At 43.0% G+C, this 19,359-nt stretch overlaps 1 protein-coding gene across 2 annotated transcripts in view; it reads right to left on the reverse strand.

The window, feature by feature from the left end:
* Positions 1–18,513, reverse strand: part of LRIG3 (leucine rich repeats and immunoglobulin like domains 3) — a 49,110-nt gene extending 30,597 nt beyond the window's left edge. Inside the window, exons 1-3 of one of the 2 annotated variants that reach the window (XM_077913612.1) lie at positions 18,414–18,513; positions 12,877–12,948; positions 12,615–12,689 (exon numbers count right to left, since the gene is read on the reverse strand). In XM_077913612.1, coding sequence (XP_077769738.1) covers positions 12,615–12,689; positions 12,877–12,905 — 104 coding nt within the window. In that variant the 5' untranslated portion in view covers positions 12,906–12,948; positions 18,414–18,513. Of the gene's footprint in view, positions 1–12,614; positions 12,690–12,876; positions 12,949–15,386; positions 15,476–18,413 lie in introns of those variants that run through there. The other variant, XM_077913610.1, reaches the window with a different exon arrangement.
* Between the last annotated feature and the right edge of the window lie 846 nt (positions 18,514–19,359).

Consider the following 19,359-nt stretch of genomic DNA (forward strand, 5'->3'; position numbering starts at 1 on the left):
ATTACTAAACACTACTAATGAAGCAGCAAAAAGAATTAAGAAAATAAATCTATTTACAATTGCATCAGAAATAATGAAATATCTAGGAATAAACTTAACCACAGAGGTGAAAGAACTATTCTCTGAGAACTACAAAACACTAATAAAAGAAACTGAAGACAGCACAAAGAAATGGAAAGACATTTTTCGTGCTCATGGACTGGAAAAACAAATATTGTTAAAATATCTATACTACTGAAAGCAATCTACAAGGTTTAATATTATCCCTATCAAAATATCAACAGCAGTTTTTGCATAACTAGAGCTTACAATCCTAAAGTTTATATGGAACCACAAAGACCCTGAATAGCCAAAGCAATCTTAAAAGAGAAATCAAAACTGGAAGTATCACAATCCCAGAGTTCAAGATATACTACAAAGCTATAATCATCCAAACAGTTTGGTACTGGCTCAAAAACAGACACAAAGATCACTGGAACAGAAAAGAGCCCAGAAATAAACCCCTATTATAAGGTCAATTAATCTTCAACAAAGGAGGTAAGTATAAGCAGTGGAAAAATGACAATCTCTTCAGCAAATGGTATTGGGAAAACTGGACAGCTACATGCAAAAGAATGAAACTGGACCACTTTCTTACACCATACACAAAAATAAATTCAAAATGGATTAAAGATCTAAATGTGAGACCTGAAACCATACAAATCCTAGAAGAGAACACAGGCAGTAATTTCTCTGACACTGGCTATAGCATCATCTTCTAGATATGCCTCCTGAGGCAAGGAAAGCAACAGTAAAAATAAACTATTAGAGCTCCATCAAAAATAAAAAGCTTCTGCATGGAAAGAAACAACACAACTAAAAGACGACCTACCAAATGGGAGGAGATATTTGCAAACAACATATCCAATAAAGGATTAGTATCCAAAATATATTAACAACTTATACAACTCAACACCCAAAAAACCAAATGATCCAATTAAAAAATGGGCAGAAGACATGAACAGACATTTCTCAAAAGAAGACATCCAGATGGCCATCAAACACATGAAAAGAAGCTCAACATCACTAATCATCAGGGGAATGCAAATCAAAACCACAACAAGATAACATCTCACACCTGTCAGAATGACTAAAATAAAAAACACAAGAAACAACGACTGTTGGTGAGGATGTGGAGAAAAAAGAACCCTTGTGCACTGTTGGTGGGAATGCAGCCACCCTGGAAAATGGCACAGAGGTTCCTCAAAAAGTTAAAAACAGAACTATCCTACAATCCAGTAATTAATCATACTATTGGATATTTGCCCAAAGAATATGAAAACACTAACTGAAAGGGATATACACACCCCTATGTTTATTGCAGCATTATTTACAACAGCCTAATTATGGAAGCAGCCCATGGGTCCTTCGACAGACAAATGGATAAAGAAGAGATGAGGGTGTGTGTGTGTGTGTGTGTGTGTGTGTGTGTGTGTGTGTGTACACACAGAGTGGAAGATTACTCAGCCATAAAATAGAATGAAATTTTGTCATTTGCAATGACATGGATGGAGCCAGAGAGTATAATGCTAAGGAAAATAAGTCAGAGAAAGACAAATACCATATAATTTCACTCATATGTGGCATTTAAGAAACTAAACAAATGAGCAAAGGGAAAAAAGAGTGACAAACCAAGAAACAGACACTTAACTTTAGAGAACTGATGGTTACTGGGGCGGGGGTGGGGGGGTGGGTGTTGGGGGGTTGGGGGACGGGTGATAGATGATGGGGATTAAGAGTATACTTAATCTTCATGCACACTGGATAATATGGAACTGAATCACTGAATTATACACCTGAAACTAATATAACACTCTATGTTAACTATAGTAGAATTAAAATAAAAAAAAAAAAAGACAAGGAAGTTGCCAGTGGCTGCTGTTGGGTCTGCGTATAGTCCTTGTGCTATCGACCCCTCTATGAGCATGCGCAGAGGTGGGAATAATCAAGTGCCATACGTATGGCTCATCTATGAGACGAATCGCGATCTCAAACATTTCAATGTACAAAAATGATGGACTAGAAGCAATCAGAGAAATTAAGTTGGGATAAGGCAGTGTTTTGAATCTTTAGTCAATTTTAAAAAGGTTTATGTGAAAGCACTTCTTATGAAAATGACAGTAGATCTGGGGAGCTTGGCGGGCCACAGCTCAGTAAGCACCAATAACACGACACGGGCCTTGAAGGCTAACATGATTTTAAGCTTCACTGATGTCCAGTGCTCTGGTGACTAGCATGTTCTCACCATATGTTTTTTTAATTTAAATTCAATTTAGTTAACATACAGTGTATTATTAGCTTCAGGGGCAGAATTCAGGGATTCATCAGGTGCCTGTAACACCGAGTGCCCACCTTAATGAGCATCACCCAGGTACCCCAGCCCCGCACCCACCTCCCCTCCAGGGACCCTCAGTTTGAGTCTCGTATGGTTTGCCTCCCTCTTGTTTTGTTTTATTTTATTTTATTTTTTTATTAATTTTATTTATTATTTTATTTTATTTTATTTTGTTTTATTTTATTTTATTTTTCCCGCCCTTCCCCCATGCTTTAGCTGTTTTGTTTCTCAAATTCCACATAAGAGTGAAATCATATGGTATCTGTATTTCTCTGACTAACTTACTTTGCTTAGCGTATCGTGTTTGGGCACCGTATCATACATTCTCATGCCAGATAAAGTGTGTATGGGAGGACTTTAAAAGTCTAGACCTGCATTTTTCAGGACAATAGCCACTGGCCATGTGTAACTACTTACACTTAAATGAAATACAAATGGAGTTCTTCAGGACACTAACCACATTTCAAGTGTTCAATATCCACATGTCTAGTAGCTACTACAGTGACCAGCACAGATATAAAACATTTTCATCATTGCAGAAAGTGACACTGTGGAGCACTGGTCTAGACTGCGTATCATATAGGTAAGGGTAATTGGAATTTGAGCCAGGAAAAAGAGAAGGCTTGAAGAAAATCTTGTATTTTATGACTTATAGGGAGTATTACTCAGAAAATAGAACAAAGTTGTTCTCCCCAACACACAGAACTAAGAGTTAAGGGAAGAGTTCAGCTTAACAAAAAGTCCTAGTAATTAGGACTACTCACAATGGAATGGTTTGTCACCAAGAAGTAAGCTTTTGTCCCTGAAAGTGCTCAGAGGGAGGCTAGATAACCTCTTTTTCCAGACATCTCTCCATAGGGAGAATGTCTCTTTCCATTCTAAGTTACCAGGATTACATGCGGACACTCAACACCAACCAAAAAAAATGGGTTTTGACCAGTTATACAATCTACCAAACCATTTCTAATTCCCCTCATCCTTTAGTTGATACTTAAATGGGGATGATGGTGACGAAGTAAAAGCAAAAAAGAGAGAGGAGGAAGAGAATAAGAGAAAGAGGGATTTGTACAATTGACTACATTTCCTGATTCTGTAAACATCCCATTCATCTTTAAAGAATACTGCCTCTATTCCTAGGCCAGTGCCTTGTGCAGGATATCTCATGGCAATTAGTGATTAACTTCAAAAGGCATCTTTTTCTTTTTTTTTTCTAGAAAAGAAATGCTCATTTTGATTCTATTCCAATTATTTGTTTGGGAATAAAAACATTTAAAATTGCTCATGCACAGTAAAATTGATGGTCCAGGAATGTGCACCATGCTTATCCTGTGCTGTAGGGTACTTGCAGCATGAAGAGTACGTTGATATTTCATTTTGCCTTCAACCCCATTCTAGAAACTGCTCTATCTGCTGGCTAAAGCTTCACAGGGAGGAAGGGAGACTGTCAGGCAGGTGATTTTAAAAAGGAAGCGCTTATACTTATAATTGCCTTTCCTTTCATGTTTTGAATTTAGTACTTAGGCACCTTTCAGCCAAGGAAAGAAGCGGTGGTACTGGTTAGCACCCTGTTTGTTTTGGTCTCTCTACCCAACTAGAGCCCTGAGCCTCTCATCTATGGAAGATGGCAGAGATACTAAAACAAGGATGAGAAGGAAAAGTAACTAGGCCAGGAGAGAGACGTGTTGACTCTTGCCACCCCTATCATGAAAAGCAACTGGCTGTAACTTTATTGTTTTGTCTGTCTTGGCAGCACAAGCCTTGCTCAGCACAGAATCATCTCTGGCAGAAGTTGCACTTGATTCTTCAAAGCAGCGATCAAAATGGCTAGCGTGACGTCGAGGGGAGAGGTGAAGGACAGACCTTGGCAACGCAGGAGATTCTGTGGCAAGCTATGCTGGAAGGTCAAGTTCAAGGGGTCAATTTTAGGGGCTCCAGAACCACCAATGAAGGAAGTTGTCTGCTGGTTTGCCACGTCCTATGTCCTATCTAAGAATCTTATTACTTTGTAAAAAGCAAGTTTTCATAATGAAAACAATTTTAAGGGTATACATAGAGAGGCATGAAGAGAACAGTTAACTGAACGGTTTTTTCCTACAATTAACTCTCTACAGGATTTAATGGGACCGGGCTATCCATTCAGTCATTCACTCAACAACCGTGCACGGTCTACCAAGTGCCAGACACTGAGCTTCATGCTAGGGTTACGATGGGGGTGAAAACACACATGCTCTCAGCTTTTAGGAAGTTTCCCTCTGGTGGGGGAAAGGGACATTAAAGAACCACAGATATAAAGCTGGCGAAGGTCACTGCTTGTACCATAGTGCATGGACAGAGGGCGACAGAAAAATGTGCCAGGTGAACCAAAGCCTGGCTCGCCAGCGCTGGGCAAGGGGGAGTACTGTAGGCAGAAGGAGAAGTATGCAGAGGGGCCTGACGCAGCACAAGGGGGCTAGAGGGGAGAAAGGGGTCTAGAGGAGGCTCAGGGGGAAAATAGGATTCAGGTCACACAGAGCTCTACATGTCTCGTGAAGGATTCTGCTCTTGACCTAAGAGCAGTGGGAAATTCTCCAAGGGTTGGAAGAGCCATGACAGGATCACAAAAACATGTTTCGAATCTAAATGGAGAACTCGAACACCTAGCAAACTTGCATTGTGGGGACTGGTCTATAATTAATTGTGGAGATACACACAGAGGGTAAAGAATACATCTCTGTGTACAGTAAACTCTTTTATGTACAAATCACATATAAACACTTTAAAATCCAATAAAAGAATACAACTTATCATATTACGATGTTTATGTGTTTACTTTGTAAGGCTTGAGCTTTATGAGCTCATTTCCATTAAACACAATAATGTCTGGTTTGTTTATACTGGTGAAGGCTGCAGCCCTCTGATGCAATGTCCTTTAAATACAAAGACACTAGTCCATTCATCCACATTAGTAGAGCATACACTGGGGGATGGATTTTTTTCAGTTGGGGGGGGTCAAATTCTACCCACAAATGGGTAAAGACGGGGTACAGTTCATGTCCACTTAGTTAGAACAAAGCTCCCTGATTCCCCAGAAACTTAAATTCTAATTTTGGCTAAAGCTTCTCCCCACTTCCCTAATTAATAGGACACACTGGTAACTTCCTTTCAAATGCTGACTTATATAGGTTTGGTTTAAAAGCAAACAACTATTTCAAATCCACCACAGTTACAAAATTACTTAGCTACAGCATCATTTGAAAACTTACTTATGGAACGCTTGCCTTCCCTATATGCAGCTTCATCTCTGAGCTGTGAACTAATAAAATAGCAATATGCTTTAAAAATCAGAAATTGAGTTTGATGAATTATTTAAATAAACGCTGTGCCATGCAACTAAGTAAGAGTCTCTTAAATCACTGTCTCCCAAGACAATTTTGTTTTTATTAGGCTGATTTTTGAAATGTTCAATGAAAAATGGGTGCTTGGAGATGAAATTGCCATTTAATATGGTACTGGGTTTAATATGTAGATAACAGAATACTGCAGGCCTGATTTCTAATCATTTGTTCAACCCTTTTCATCATAGACAAGTCAATAGGATGCCTACTCTATGGTCAATTTCCTTTTGGGGCGGTGGGGAGGGGATGTGGCCCTAACATATAGCAAGGCTCAGAGTGCAGGATTGTTCTAAGGATGGATGGATAGCAGGTATTTGGCAATTGTTAATGATCTTAAAAGCACATTATTTACTTGTCTTCATGGCATTTGATTTTGAAGATGAACATGGTTTCATGGCTACTTAAAAACAAGGAGAGAAGATTCTGTGCTTCTGTGAAATGTAGTCATTTCATTCCCCTGCTTAACAAAAACGTCAGTTACTCCCCCCAAAATTTTAAAACACCTGAGTGCATGACTACCAACATCCCCCTCTGTATCCTTTCCTTCTCTGGACCTCACGTACCCTCCTACTTGACACACACTGAAGCTGCAGCCCTCTGGTGCACCGGCACAGCCCCAGGTGTCTCCCCATCATCCAGGGCATCACCCTATTTGGAGCGTGTCTTTATTGTCTATCATCCCATTATTCATTATTCAAATCGCCCTCCCCCGGAGGGCAGAGGCCAAGTTCTATTCTTCCCTATTCCCTAACACTTAGCACATAGTAGGTGACATTGCCGGGCTCAAAATCCACCTTATAGATACACAAGCCCTTGGCCTAAAAATGTTGTTCGGTTATAATTCTAACTGAGCGTTTGCCAATTCTTTGAACTATTTGAAGAGAGCAAAAGTTTTCCAGACCAGCATTTTCCACTCCGAATGCAAAGTTCTTTCTCCCTCCCCCATCTACTGTGGCCAGGATAAGGATGCTAACCCTGCCTTACTGACCTGTAACCCGACGGCTGCTGCTCACACTGGTCAGAGCCCTTTCCTGTTCATTATGCCCTTCGATCCTGTACCAGGACTACCTGAGACAGAGGGGCAGACATCTCACACTATTTTTACAGATAAACAAAGGGGAGGTCACTGAGTCTGCCTGAGGTCAGACAAGTCACTAGGGTGAGACGACACAAGCATGTGGATGCCTGGGTCTCTCTCTCATCCACTTGGATGTTCGATGAGAACCTCCTACGTACCAACTTCTGGACTAGGCCTCTGAGGGGACTGACAGCTCAGTAAGACCTGAGTTCTACCCTGGACTAAGGCATGGGACAGAAGCCATTGGAGGACCTGCGGGACTTTCAAAACTGCAGGGAAAAGGTCACCCCACTCTTCTCAGAACTCTACAATATTGTCCAGGCCACCCGAGCTGCCAACACCCCCTGCTGCCCAGGACTGCTCTCTGTAGCATAGGAAAGGACATAACTCCCATGCTTCCCGGCCTCCCGGAGCATCCCTCACACAGGCGGACACGTGGTGTGCTGGACCACATGTCACACCGCATCAGGCGCTGAAGCTGGTGCACCAGGGGAAACCCTTGAAGATCCCTTAAAACACCAGCAGAGAGTTCTTCTGCAAACCCCTCCTCCTCCTCTCTCCCTCTCTGAGTCCCGTAGGGCCAGTCTGGCCTTCAGTGTTGGAGCAGATCAATTTTGTCTTTTGTTACTGAAGCTTTTTATCTTGAATGTGTAGCTCAGGGCCCGATGGAGTAGTTCGCATGTGTGCTGGGCACTGGGTCTACCAAAACCCCGGATCTCTGAAGACCGAAGTCATCCCCAGTGGGCTGAGACACGCAAAATGAAACAGGCGAATACAAAAGGGGACTTTTAGTTCCCCACGCACTGCAGGCCACGTGCCCACTGGTGAGAGGGGGGAGCTGGACCCTTTCCCTACTTACACCGCTTCTTTCTTTTACCTATTATCGTTGCCATTGTTATAATCCATTACTATTATTTACCAAGCATGCATAGTTGAACACGAGTTAAGTAAAACACAGGCATGCTTTGTCCCCACTGTAAATTTTTAGCCACTAGCATAGACTAACTTAATAGGAGATTTGCCTGAATAATGCTAAGTGCACGTGGCTTTCCATATATATGCCTTGTTATTCCTAGCACCCACTATATGCCATCCACCTGCATGAAGCACTGGGGAAAACAAGAGTCAGCCACAAGCCCCCCAGTATAGCAGGGGAGAAAAATATAAACCATTTCATTACCATGTGAAGAGCTGGATGTATATGGTCCCAGATGGGCCTGGACAGGGTAGGGGAGGCTGAAGGAGACCACCTCCACCCCCAGGACGTTGCACGCGACCCTTCCCTGCCCCTTTCCTAATTCCGGTGTCACTTTCCTAGCAAGCCCCTCCCTGCAACCCCACTTAGAACCCTAAACCCTCTTTTCATCCATACACACTCCTATGCCTCCCCCTCTGCTTTTTCCTCCCTAGCACTCACCACCTTCTGACCACATCTCTTATTTATTTTGCTTTTGGTCTTTTTCGTCCCACAAGAAGGCAGCTCTGTGAGGGCAGGGATTTCGTCTGTCTGTTCGCTGCTGAATCTCCACCTTCAATCAGCAGCCAGCACAGAGTAGGATTTGGTAAATACTCAGAAAGATGCTGTCTCGGACCACGGTAAAGGGCAACCACCAGAGCTCTTCTTTCCTCCTTGTTTCCTTGAGAGAATTTACCAAGAAAGTGAAATAATCTTTCTGTGAAAAAAAAAAAAGTTACCTATTGTTCCTTGACTCCTCACTAGACTGGAGACTTGGTAGCAGTTGGTTGTCGGCTTTGTTCACTGCTGTGTCCTCAGCCCTGGAAACAGAGTCTGGCACCGCTTATTTTGTTCGATGAGTTCCCCTTGAGTGCATGATCATCCTCATCATGGTCACAGCTCATGTCTGCTGAACACCCAGCACACGCCAGATGGTTTTATCTGTATTCTCCTTCCAAATCCTCCCAACACCACCCTGAGGTAGGTACTGTTATGCTTCTCAGTTTGTCAATGAGGAAACACAGACGGACGGAAACTTGCCCAAGATCTCAATCCAGCAGAGGGAAGGGCCAGCAGGCAACTCCAAGCCATCCAACCTGAGCTTTGCTTTAGTCACCATTCTGCTGCCGTGACACAGTGCCCCCCCACCCCCCCACCCAGTCATCTGCCCTCTACAGCACCCTCCGGCCACCGCCAGGACATCCTCCACTGAAGCCAGAATAACACTTTCAAGTAGCAAAACTGATCACCTCACTCTGCTTTAAATCTCTTCACTGGCTGTCCATTGGCAAAGCACACATTTTGGGGACCCATCGGCAAAGTGGTTAACATTTATAATAACGCCTCTGGAAGGATGACATTGCCATTTCCAGAAAAAATTAAAGACTATGAAGAACACGACTGGACTTGGGAGAAATGTTCTACCTTTGAGATAAATAATGAGAAGAGGTTTATTTGATTATAACAAACTGGAGTCTATCAGTAGTTCCAGAAATATTTATGTGATAACTAAAAAGAACCAGTAAGGCAGATGTGTTAAAATGGATATCCTGGGCCCCACCCAATCCCATTAATTCAGAATCTCTAGGGATAGGGTCAGGAAACCTAGGTTTTTTAACAAGTAATCTGGGTACTCCTCTGACATTCAGGGACCCACATCTTTTCAATGCTAACATATAGGCAAGTACTTATATGTTGGGTAATATTATAGAAACCATCAAGACTAAGACCGAGTCAGCACTATCTAATGACCAATGAGAACTCCTTCGTTCAAAAATAATGTTATATGACTTGTGGATTCAAACTTGCCCTAACTCAAGTCACAGTTCTCTCTCTCTTTTTAAGGTTTTATTAATTTATTCATGAGAGACACAGAGAGAGAGGCACAGACACAGGCAGAGGGAGAAGCAGGCTCTATGCAAGGAGCCCGATGCGGGACTCAATCCCAGGACCCCGGGATCACACCCTGAGTCAAAGGCAGACAGACATTCAACTGCTGAGCCACCCTGGTGCCCCAAGTCACAGTTTTCAAAAATGTCCAATGCTTGAGCATTCCATTCCACCTCATGGAAGCTGGAACTACCACATATGGTAAAACCAACTTACTTATGACATGTCAACAGTATTAGATGTTCATTCCAAATATTATTGCATTTCTTCCCTTAAAATATAGCATCCTGCCCAGGCTACAAGATAGAGAAAAAAACAAACAAACAAACAAAAAAAACCAAAAAAAACAAAGCAAAACCTATAAACTACATCCTACCCCTAGCATGTCAGTTGACTCCTCAGCTCATGTTGGGTGGGATTCAAAGGAAAACAAGTCTATTCAGGTTTTTTTGCATTCTGACTGACCCCTAAGGAGGTTGGAGATGAGCTTTGTTAATGGGGGAGTTCAATGCTCATCCAATCAGCATCCCAAGACTCTGGTATTTTACAAGGCTTCCCTGACATTACCAGATGTTCATCTTGGACACGGGGTGCCATTTGCTTCTGAAAATGAAAGAAGGTCTCACCAGGTAGTCTTCTCTCCCTCCAGCTGGGAATGGTCACCACTGCAGAGCAGCGACAGGACGGAGCACAAACATTTAATCTTTTGCTCTAGACTCCAGCTGATTTTCCTTTCAACATATTTTCAAATATTTAATTTGTGCAAATGATCCCCCCCCCCCGCCAAATCTGTTTTCTTCCACAAAATGTCAAAAAAAAAATATTGATCAAATAAAAGTCAAATAGTCCCGAGACCTACTTGGAAAGATATGGTGTTTTAAGTGTGGTGCCAGAGCAAGTTTCTAACAATTTCTTTTGAAATTTCAGAAATATCAGTACTGACTTTTAGCTCTGATGTTCAAGTGCTTCTGCGTAAAAGAAAATGCTCTCCCCTATACAAGACAGAAATTAATGGTGCTTTAGAAATAATGATTGTGTACTGCAATATCCAAAGAGGTCTATGGGAGAAAACACTACATTTGTAGAAGAAAACAATCAGAGAAATATATTTTTCAATACATTTCATAGATCTGAAGACAATTTTACACTACCCCTACTGAATTGGCAGTCTCATCACCCTTGAAATAACCCTTTGCAGATGCTATGTAATGTAGGTACAAATAGGATCTATCATTATATAAAATGAACAGAATAATCCCTGGTCAGATGCAATGCAACAAATTAAGGAGAAAAAAAGTGAGATTATTCAAGGTCAGTAAAGATTATTCAGCACTCACTAAAGTGAAACAAATGAAAACAGGGTGAAACATTCAAATTTTGAAGGTTTCTATCTTTACAGACTGCATTTAAGTTTTTTAATTATAAATGAAATCCTGGAAGTGTAAAATCAGTCGGTCTTTTATTTCCAATAGAAGTTTCTAATTTCCTTATGAGTTCCTGGTATTTCAACTCTGTGCTAAGCCCAGAGGAAGCCTGTTTTCTCCACCCTACCCAGATTCCAAAACTCCACTGTGGACCCTCTCAGCCATGAAGCACACCATGACCCTCTACTTAAGACTCTCTTGAACATGTGGACAGAAATCTGCCAACACACGGGGCAGGAACAGCAGGGGGAGGCAGAGCTCCCTGGGATCTAGAAAGATCCCATGGATCAAATGAGAATAGCTTCAGTTGTTTAAGATACAAAATCAGTACTCCACTTAGACTCTAAATTCTTAAGCAATTGTGAACGACAAAAAAATAAATAAATAAAATAAAACAGGTATTAACGCTAGTATAAAAATGTTTTTTAAATTCAGTGTTTATTTGTCAAATACCAACTCCTTTTTCTTTCATTCCTTTCTGTTTCTGATCTTTGGAAAAACCACATCAGTATCAAATGTCACTTAGTTCTTATTCAAACAGAGGAAAGCAGACACAGCGGCTGCACCCGTGACTTAGGTGACCTGGACCCTCAGTAAAAACCAACCTCTATAAATCACCAGATGTAAGCAATTGGGTAGTGATCACTTTAATTAATTGAACAGCTTTCCTGAAATTTACTGTATAATTTTAACCCTCACGACACCTTTCCCAGAAGCAACCAACAATGGTGGGCTTTTCTTAACTTGTTTGGGGAAGGAAAAACATTTTAACCTCAGTGCCTCAAATACATTTTAAAATTGTTCAAGATTCAAGGTGGTAAGCTACTTAAATTTTAGGAAATCAAATACTGCACATTCCAAACACTACCCTGAAGTGCTGAAAGTCAGAATTATTCCAAAACATCTCCAAGGTGTGAAAATAAACATGTTATCTGTCCTAAAAATACAGAAAATTTAGCACTATTTTATTTCAAAACCCATCTTTGCAAAACATGGAATGGTATTTATAACTTCAATCACGTATTTAACTGTATGACATTGATATTTTGGTCTGATGTTTCTGAACCTCGATGTGTACAAGTACCACACTTAAAATACTCCCAATGCCTTATTATCAACTCCCACTTCCTCTAACAACCCCAATCACCCTCCTCTAGGAACTATGTAATACCTAACACACAGATCCCAGGCCAACCACTGAGTAACACCAGAATTAGTGCTAGTCTGCAGGGCATAATCAAACACATGTCTCTAGGAGATGAAGGCAGCTTCTCTGAATCTGGGACACCAGCTCAGCAATGACAGCGACATGGAGAGTGTGTTGTTACAATGATACTTAAGATCTAGGAAAGAAAGAGGCTGAAAAACAAGTCGACCAATTTAAAAAAACACTTCTCCATTATCTACAGGAGGAAATATTCATATTTTGCTTCTAAGACCTTTATTCTAGCCCATATGGAACTGTTACCCACGGTCCCTGTTACCCAAACATATGTGCAAAATCCCAACATTCACTTACAAGGAGAGAAGCGTAATATTTGCTGAGACTGGTCCTAGATTTGGAATGGTCTCCAATTCATTGTTGTTCAGTTTCCTTTAAGAGCCAAAAGAAAAAGAAAAAAAAAAAAGGCTGATTAGATCATCTGTAATTCAGAGGTGTGAAAACTTTATAAAGTTAAAGATACCTAAAAGTCTTAAATAACTTATTGTAATCCAAACATTCTTCACAGTTAAGTAGCATATTTTTTCTTATTCAAATCTCAAATAGAAGTAAGACTCACACTTCTCGAAGGTTTTGAAGGTGGCTCATGGAATTTGCCTTGATGAAAGACAATCTGTTGTGACTCAAGTCCCTACGAGGAAACAAAAGTAAAGTTTCAAAAGGTCACTACTAGTGCTTAATGATGTGCAAGACAGAATGGATTTATGAGATACCTCTATCAACACTAGTGACAATGTAGGAAATAATTGGTTTATCCTACCCCCAAACTAGACGGCAACCAAACTGCCAAAGTAAAAAATACAAATTCTGAGGACAAAATTAGCTTAGGAGACTGGCAGATTCAAGTGCTTTAAGCCCACAGATTTTTAGGAGATGGTTTTTGGCACAGGGTGAACAGATCTTTTGTGAACTCGTTGTTTTGCTTCACCCTCCCAATCCCCTACCATCTCCTCACTTCCAACCTGATATGGTGAAGTCATGGCCTATGAAAAGTGGCTAATTAGGCAGGCTGCTGAAACTCAAAGCTCTAAAGAAACCTTTTTATTATTACCATAAAATTAAACATCGGTGTTCGTATTACAAGTGAACAAAACAGAAATGGCTTTTCATACGTATTTGTTTCTCTGGGTTTAGGCACCAAATTATTTGAGGTATCACTTGTGTGTATATGTTGGGAGTCGAAAAAACCATCCGAATTCTGCTTTTCTGAATTCCCCAAATCTCAGTATTTGATAACATAATGTATAATTTAAACCACATAAACCACCTACAAAGTAGGCTATATAGGAACCCATGATCAGATTTCTTTTCAATCATTACATAAACCTGCTTCTTAGAGACTTTAGAGACCTCAGCCTAACTTAGTAACAATTTCCATAGACATGATGATGATGATGATGATTATTATTTACAAAGCAAAACAAAACTCCTACACATGCAACATTCTAGACTAGGCCATCATCTTGGCTTTTAAGAACCAACAATACTAAAGAGAGCCCGGTAAATATTTGCTCACGTCCCTTTGCGTGCTGACACACTGAGTGTGTGCCTACCATGCGGTGGGTGGACTGAAAGTGAAATGGCTGGAACAGCTACTGAAAACCAGACTTACAAACAGCACGGCTGAAAAGCTCTCCCCCAGAGAGGGGTTTACCAACCCTTACCAAATGAGTTCTTTCAGCCCTCAAAAATGAAGACTTTCAGCTAACCAGTGTTTCAGTTAACCAAGCTGGATTGGCACAAAGCATGAACCAGAAATGAGAGGCAGAAAAATCACACCCAGAGAACCAGTGTGACTTTGCACACGGCTACGAAGTCAACAACTGGAAATCAAGTCTCTGCATTTTTGTTTTGAGAATTAAACCTGGATTTCTCTAGTGCACCTAAAAATAAAATAAAATAAATCTGCAAAGGTTTTATTTGAAACATGTTTGCCTAAAGACCTACCAGACAGTAACAGACATGAGTAGATTTGTTCTGGTAGAGTTATAACATGAAAAAAATCTGGCACAGTCTTTAAACTATAAAAATCCTGCAATTACAACCACTGCTGTGCATGCTCACCACGCTGGAGCCAGACACTTTCCCTCACAGCCCAGCTCACGTCCGTCTGGAGTTCATCAAGGAACCCGTGAGCCCAACAACTCATGTTAGGATTCAAACAAAACCTGTGTGCTTTTAGCACCACAGACAGTCGCAGATTTCCCACAGGGTTTCAAAAACAACCAGTGAAAAGAGTCCTTCACCTGGGAGGTAGCCTGAATCAACAGAAAGTCTCATTTGGATCCACTTAACTAAAGAACATTGAACCAGCATAAAACTGCATCCCCTATTGTTTCAGTTTTTAAAAGGAAAAGGGGAGCCAATCTGGCATTTACATTTATATACAGGTGGTTTTCTTTTTAATTAGAAAAAAAAAAAAAACCGAAAACCACACTTCACTTCATTTTAATGATTATTTCATAGGGCAATCCTATGAGAAAAGAGAGGGTTTTAACTTTTTTTCCAGCCAGTAATGGGACGAGATCTCCAACAAAAGACCTTTAAAATGAGAAACTGCCTTCTGAGAAGTGTGCACATGCTGGGGACCAGTTGTTTCTGATCCAGAAGCAGGAGCTGGCAACCCTAAATATTTTGTTATTGCAACACACTTCCATTCCTGAGTTTTGTGTACTATTAAAACCACATTATATGTAGGAGAAAAAAAAATCACCTCTTAAGTGACTTTTACTGCTAAATACTTAGAGCCATGAAACTTTTAATGTGTCTAAATTTAGATTTAATACAGTTTATGTTTCAGAAATGATTACTTTCCAGTTAAAGGATGTCACATTTTCCTAAATCTTCCCTATATTGTTTGTATGGCTAGACCACATTAAAAACAAATACAAGTTGTACAATGTCGATATTTTCTTAAACCCACTAGAACATTCAGTTAGAGAAGCAGATTCTTCACTTTCAGAGGTCCATTAACGAACATCTTCCCCAGGAAACCTTTTCAAAAAAACTCTGTGTGGTGAGGTTAATAAACGGGAAAAGTGGTAAGGCAGGGAGGTGTTAACTATTTACCTAGAACTCAGCTGGCCAAATGCTTGCAAATCAAACTGTACATGGCAGGAAAAAAAGTCTTTCCTCCTGCACATTAGCAAGTGAATAAATATATACGAAAAAAAAATTAATTTACAACATTTGGTTCCAGCCATCATTTTGTTCCTTTTAGCATTTGGAAATCTAACTTCCAAGTCAAATTTTAAAATGCAAATCCAGCACAGCTTCTTAATCAATCCCACTGGGGCCTGCAGAGCTGCTAATTCAGCAGAAATCTGGAAAGCTGAAAAACAAAAAGCCAGGCTGTAGCTGTTTTAAGACACTGATCCAAAGTGACTCATAAATCAGCTTGCTATGTTCAAGTTTTAGTCTGGAAAATATAGAAAAACAGCTGTGAAAACCATAAGGACCATGACCCCCCACCCCAGCCCCAATTCTGGTACCGGCCAGACAATTTATAACAGGCGAACACTAAGGAAGCCACACCAGCAGAAAGTACCTTTCGGACTTTCGCCTCAGCCCAGCTCATGCAAACATTTCTACGTGATAAGATAAATAATTCTGAAATTCCAGTGAGATTTTAATACATTAAGCTCTCACTGGCAATTGAGCAACTTTTCCCTCTTTTGGCTAAGTAACCTATTCCAGCAAGCAACTCCTCTCTGGGTTCAGAACTCTGTAAGCACAAATTCTAGATGTAAACGCAAGTCTGCCTTTAAAGGCAGCCTTAAGCAGAGCTTCAACTAGTTACTGTTTTAAAAGCCACTTTTTGAAAGAACGATATTACTATTATTTTACGGCTTAAACTTTACAATTTTTCACATGTGAGATTAAGGCCATAAACTACAACGAAAGCGCGGGAAGAAATACATACAGGACGTATATTAATTGATTTTTCTTAACTTGCAAATTCAACAAAGTGACACCAAAGATAAAGTTCTCCTGAATGGTGCTCTCATAAATTAGTCCTAGGGCAAATGTTCACTATCTTAATTACCCAAGAAAAAGTTAAGATACTGGAAAGAACAATGTGTAATTTTCTACTTCTTTCTGAACTCTGAAACTGTCTACTTCAACACTCTTACAAGTACGTAAAATTCGAGAAACAGCCTCTTGTTCCAAACACCAAGTAACAGAGAGGTTAAAGCCCAATTCCATGTGTTTTTCTGCTTCCAAAGGTGGAGAGAGGAGACCTCTAGAGCTTTAGGCATAAACAAAAGAAACATTTACAATAAAGAATTTAGACCACATGGTCTGGTGACAACTACAAAGTTGGTTAAAAGTCACACAAGTACAAGAATGACAGAGCTGTCCACTGAGTGATCACAGTGGGGCTTCTGACAACAGACTTAGTGCTTATTTATACAAGTGGAACTTATTTTCACATATATTTAAGGAATGTGGACTTGTATTGAGACAATTTACTGCTGGCGGAAATGTAATTAAAGATTGTGCTAACCAAATAAACTGTAATTTGTTTTTAGTGTGCCACCAAATTATCTGCAAAACAAAATCCTAATTAGGTCAGCTACTTTTAAGACAACATTTCAATAGGTATTCAAAACCCTTCTGGTTTAATTCAACTTCTAATCACGACCAATAGGTTTTTTTTTTTTTTTTTTAAGACATCCAAATTCACACCAACAACATATATCTCACACTGGCGTGACCCGATGGGCTACCTGACAATGAAAAACTACGACTATAAGCTAAATTTGGGGAATGAGTCAAGCCTTTCTAACACACCCCAGGAAGAGCTATTCATTTACTTTTTCTCATCTCTCTATTATTCATACATGTTCACCTCCAGTCATTCACATGTTCAGTTTCATATGTTGTCAATAGAGCCATTCACATTTCATGAATAAGGCAGCATGACCTCCCTAAGAAGCAATTGAACAGAATTAGCCACAACTAATTGAAAGTCTTCCTGCTTCAGGTTAAAGCCCTTATCTCCCTCTTCAATTATAAAACAAAAACAAAAACTATTAAATAAGACATCCCTCAGTGAGGTTGCAAAAAAAACCCTCTGATTCTACTTTTGGACTAAACTAAGGTTTATTAACACAAATAGGCCAACAATCCCACAATTCACAAATAAAGAGTACGATGATTTAAAAAAAAAAAAAAACAACACAATTTCTTCAACTATGGACCCAAACCACCTCCTCCTCCTCCTCCTCCTATTATTAGGCTAGTCTAGTAGAATTGCTTTAAGAATGTCGAATTTCCACTGCAAGCCTGCTAGGCCCAAATCTAAGGGTTAAGGATGGACCCTTCTATTTATTTATTTATTTATTTATTTACACTTTGTTTTAGAAAACTTTTTTTTTTTTTAAGATACACTAGTTTTGATGTTTACATTTTCCACAAGTCTGCCACTTTTAACACAACTAGGGCTGGGGAGCAGGGGATGACACTTGGAAAGAATCAGCCTCCCCAACTCAACTGCACTCCCTTCCTCGTTCCTCCGTGCAGTTGGCAGGGGCTCCGGGTTTTCAGACTCTGCCGTTCCCGTCCAACAACTTGCCGAGGCCGCCGAGCCCTGCGTCCCGAGCCCTGCGTCCCAGGCCCTGTGTCCCGAGCCCTTGTCCCGAGCCCTCCGTCCCGTCCCGTGCGCCCAGAAGCCTCAGCAGCCTCAGCAGCCGCGGCCGCGTCCCCCGCTCCCTGCGGCCCAGCCTCGCCTCCCGGTCCCCGGAACCAGGACGTGCTGCGAGGTGGACGCGCATTTACGGGATTTCCTGCGGCGAGAGCAGGCGCAGGGGCGAGCGAGCAACGGGAGGCTACGACGGCGAGGCCCGTGACCCAGGCCCGCTGGCGCGGCGTTCCGCGTGGAAGGGGCTCCGTGGGTCGGCGGCCGCCCCGCACCTGGCGGGCCCCGCACCTGGCGGCCGGCGGCCGGCGCTCGGGGCTCCCCCGCCCACCTGCGCGCAGGTGCGGCGGGCGCACGGGGCTACGGGGCTACGCGGCTACGCGGCTGCGCGGCCGGGGGCGCAGCGAGCGCCGCTCCGGCCCCCGGGGGGCGCCCCTCGGCCGCGGGGTACTTACAGGCGGGCGACCCGGGGCGGCAGCACCTCGGGCAGGCGCGCCAGCCGCCGGCGGCTGCAGTCCAGCAGGTCCCCGAGGCAGCGGCACGGAGCGGCACAGCGGCGCGCGGCGGCGGCGGCGGCCCCGGGGGGCGGGTCGGGGCGCCCCAGCACCGCGCCCAGCAGCAGGGCCAGCGCCGCCGCCGCCGCCGCCACCGCCACCGCCGGGCCGCCCATCGCGCGCCCGCGGCCTCCCGCGCCCCGGCACACGCCGCCTGCGCCCTCCGCCGCCCGCAGGGAGCCCTCGGTGCACGCCCGGGAGCGGGAGCGGGAGCGGGAGCGGGAGCCGCAGCCGGAGCCGCAGCCGCAGCCGGAGCCGGAGCCGGAGAGCGCGCAGGGCCGCGGGCAGCGTCGACGCGCACAAGCCCCGCTCGCCCGCGAACAAACTTTTCCGCCTCCTCCCCTCGGCGCTGCGCGAAGCCCCGGCGCGGCGGGCCGGGGGGCGGGGCGGGGCCGGGGCGGGCCGGGGGCGGGGCCGGGGCGGGGCCGGGGTCGCCCCGCCCCCGGGGAGGCCGGGCTCGGAGCCCCGGCGGCCGCGCAGGGGGGAGCGGAGCCGAGCGCGGCCGCCGCGAGGGTCCCGTCCCCGCCCCCCGGCCGCCGCCGCCGCCGCGTCCCGGGAAGCCGACCGCAGACGCAGCTAAGCGAGGAGGCGGGTGTGCGCGCAGCCGGGCCCGTACTGGGGCGGCCTTCGGGGTGGGAGGCGCGGGGCGCGCGGGAGGCAAGTCCAGTGAGCGCTGCTATCGGGGAGCCTTTGAATTCCAAATTAAAAAGAAAAAGAAAATCAGACGTGATCCTACCCTCCACAGATGAAACCGTGGTTTCAGTGAAAGTTCTAACATGCTTACTGGTCTTTTTTTTTTTTTTTTGGCCATATATATCAGCTCAAGAAATAAAAACAATTAAAGGTA

Source organism: Canis aureus, chromosome 11, assembly GCF_053574225.1.
Source record: "Canis aureus isolate CA01 chromosome 11, VMU_Caureus_v.1.0, whole genome shotgun sequence".
Lineage (NCBI taxonomy): Eukaryota > Metazoa > Chordata > Mammalia > Carnivora > Canidae > Canis > Canis aureus.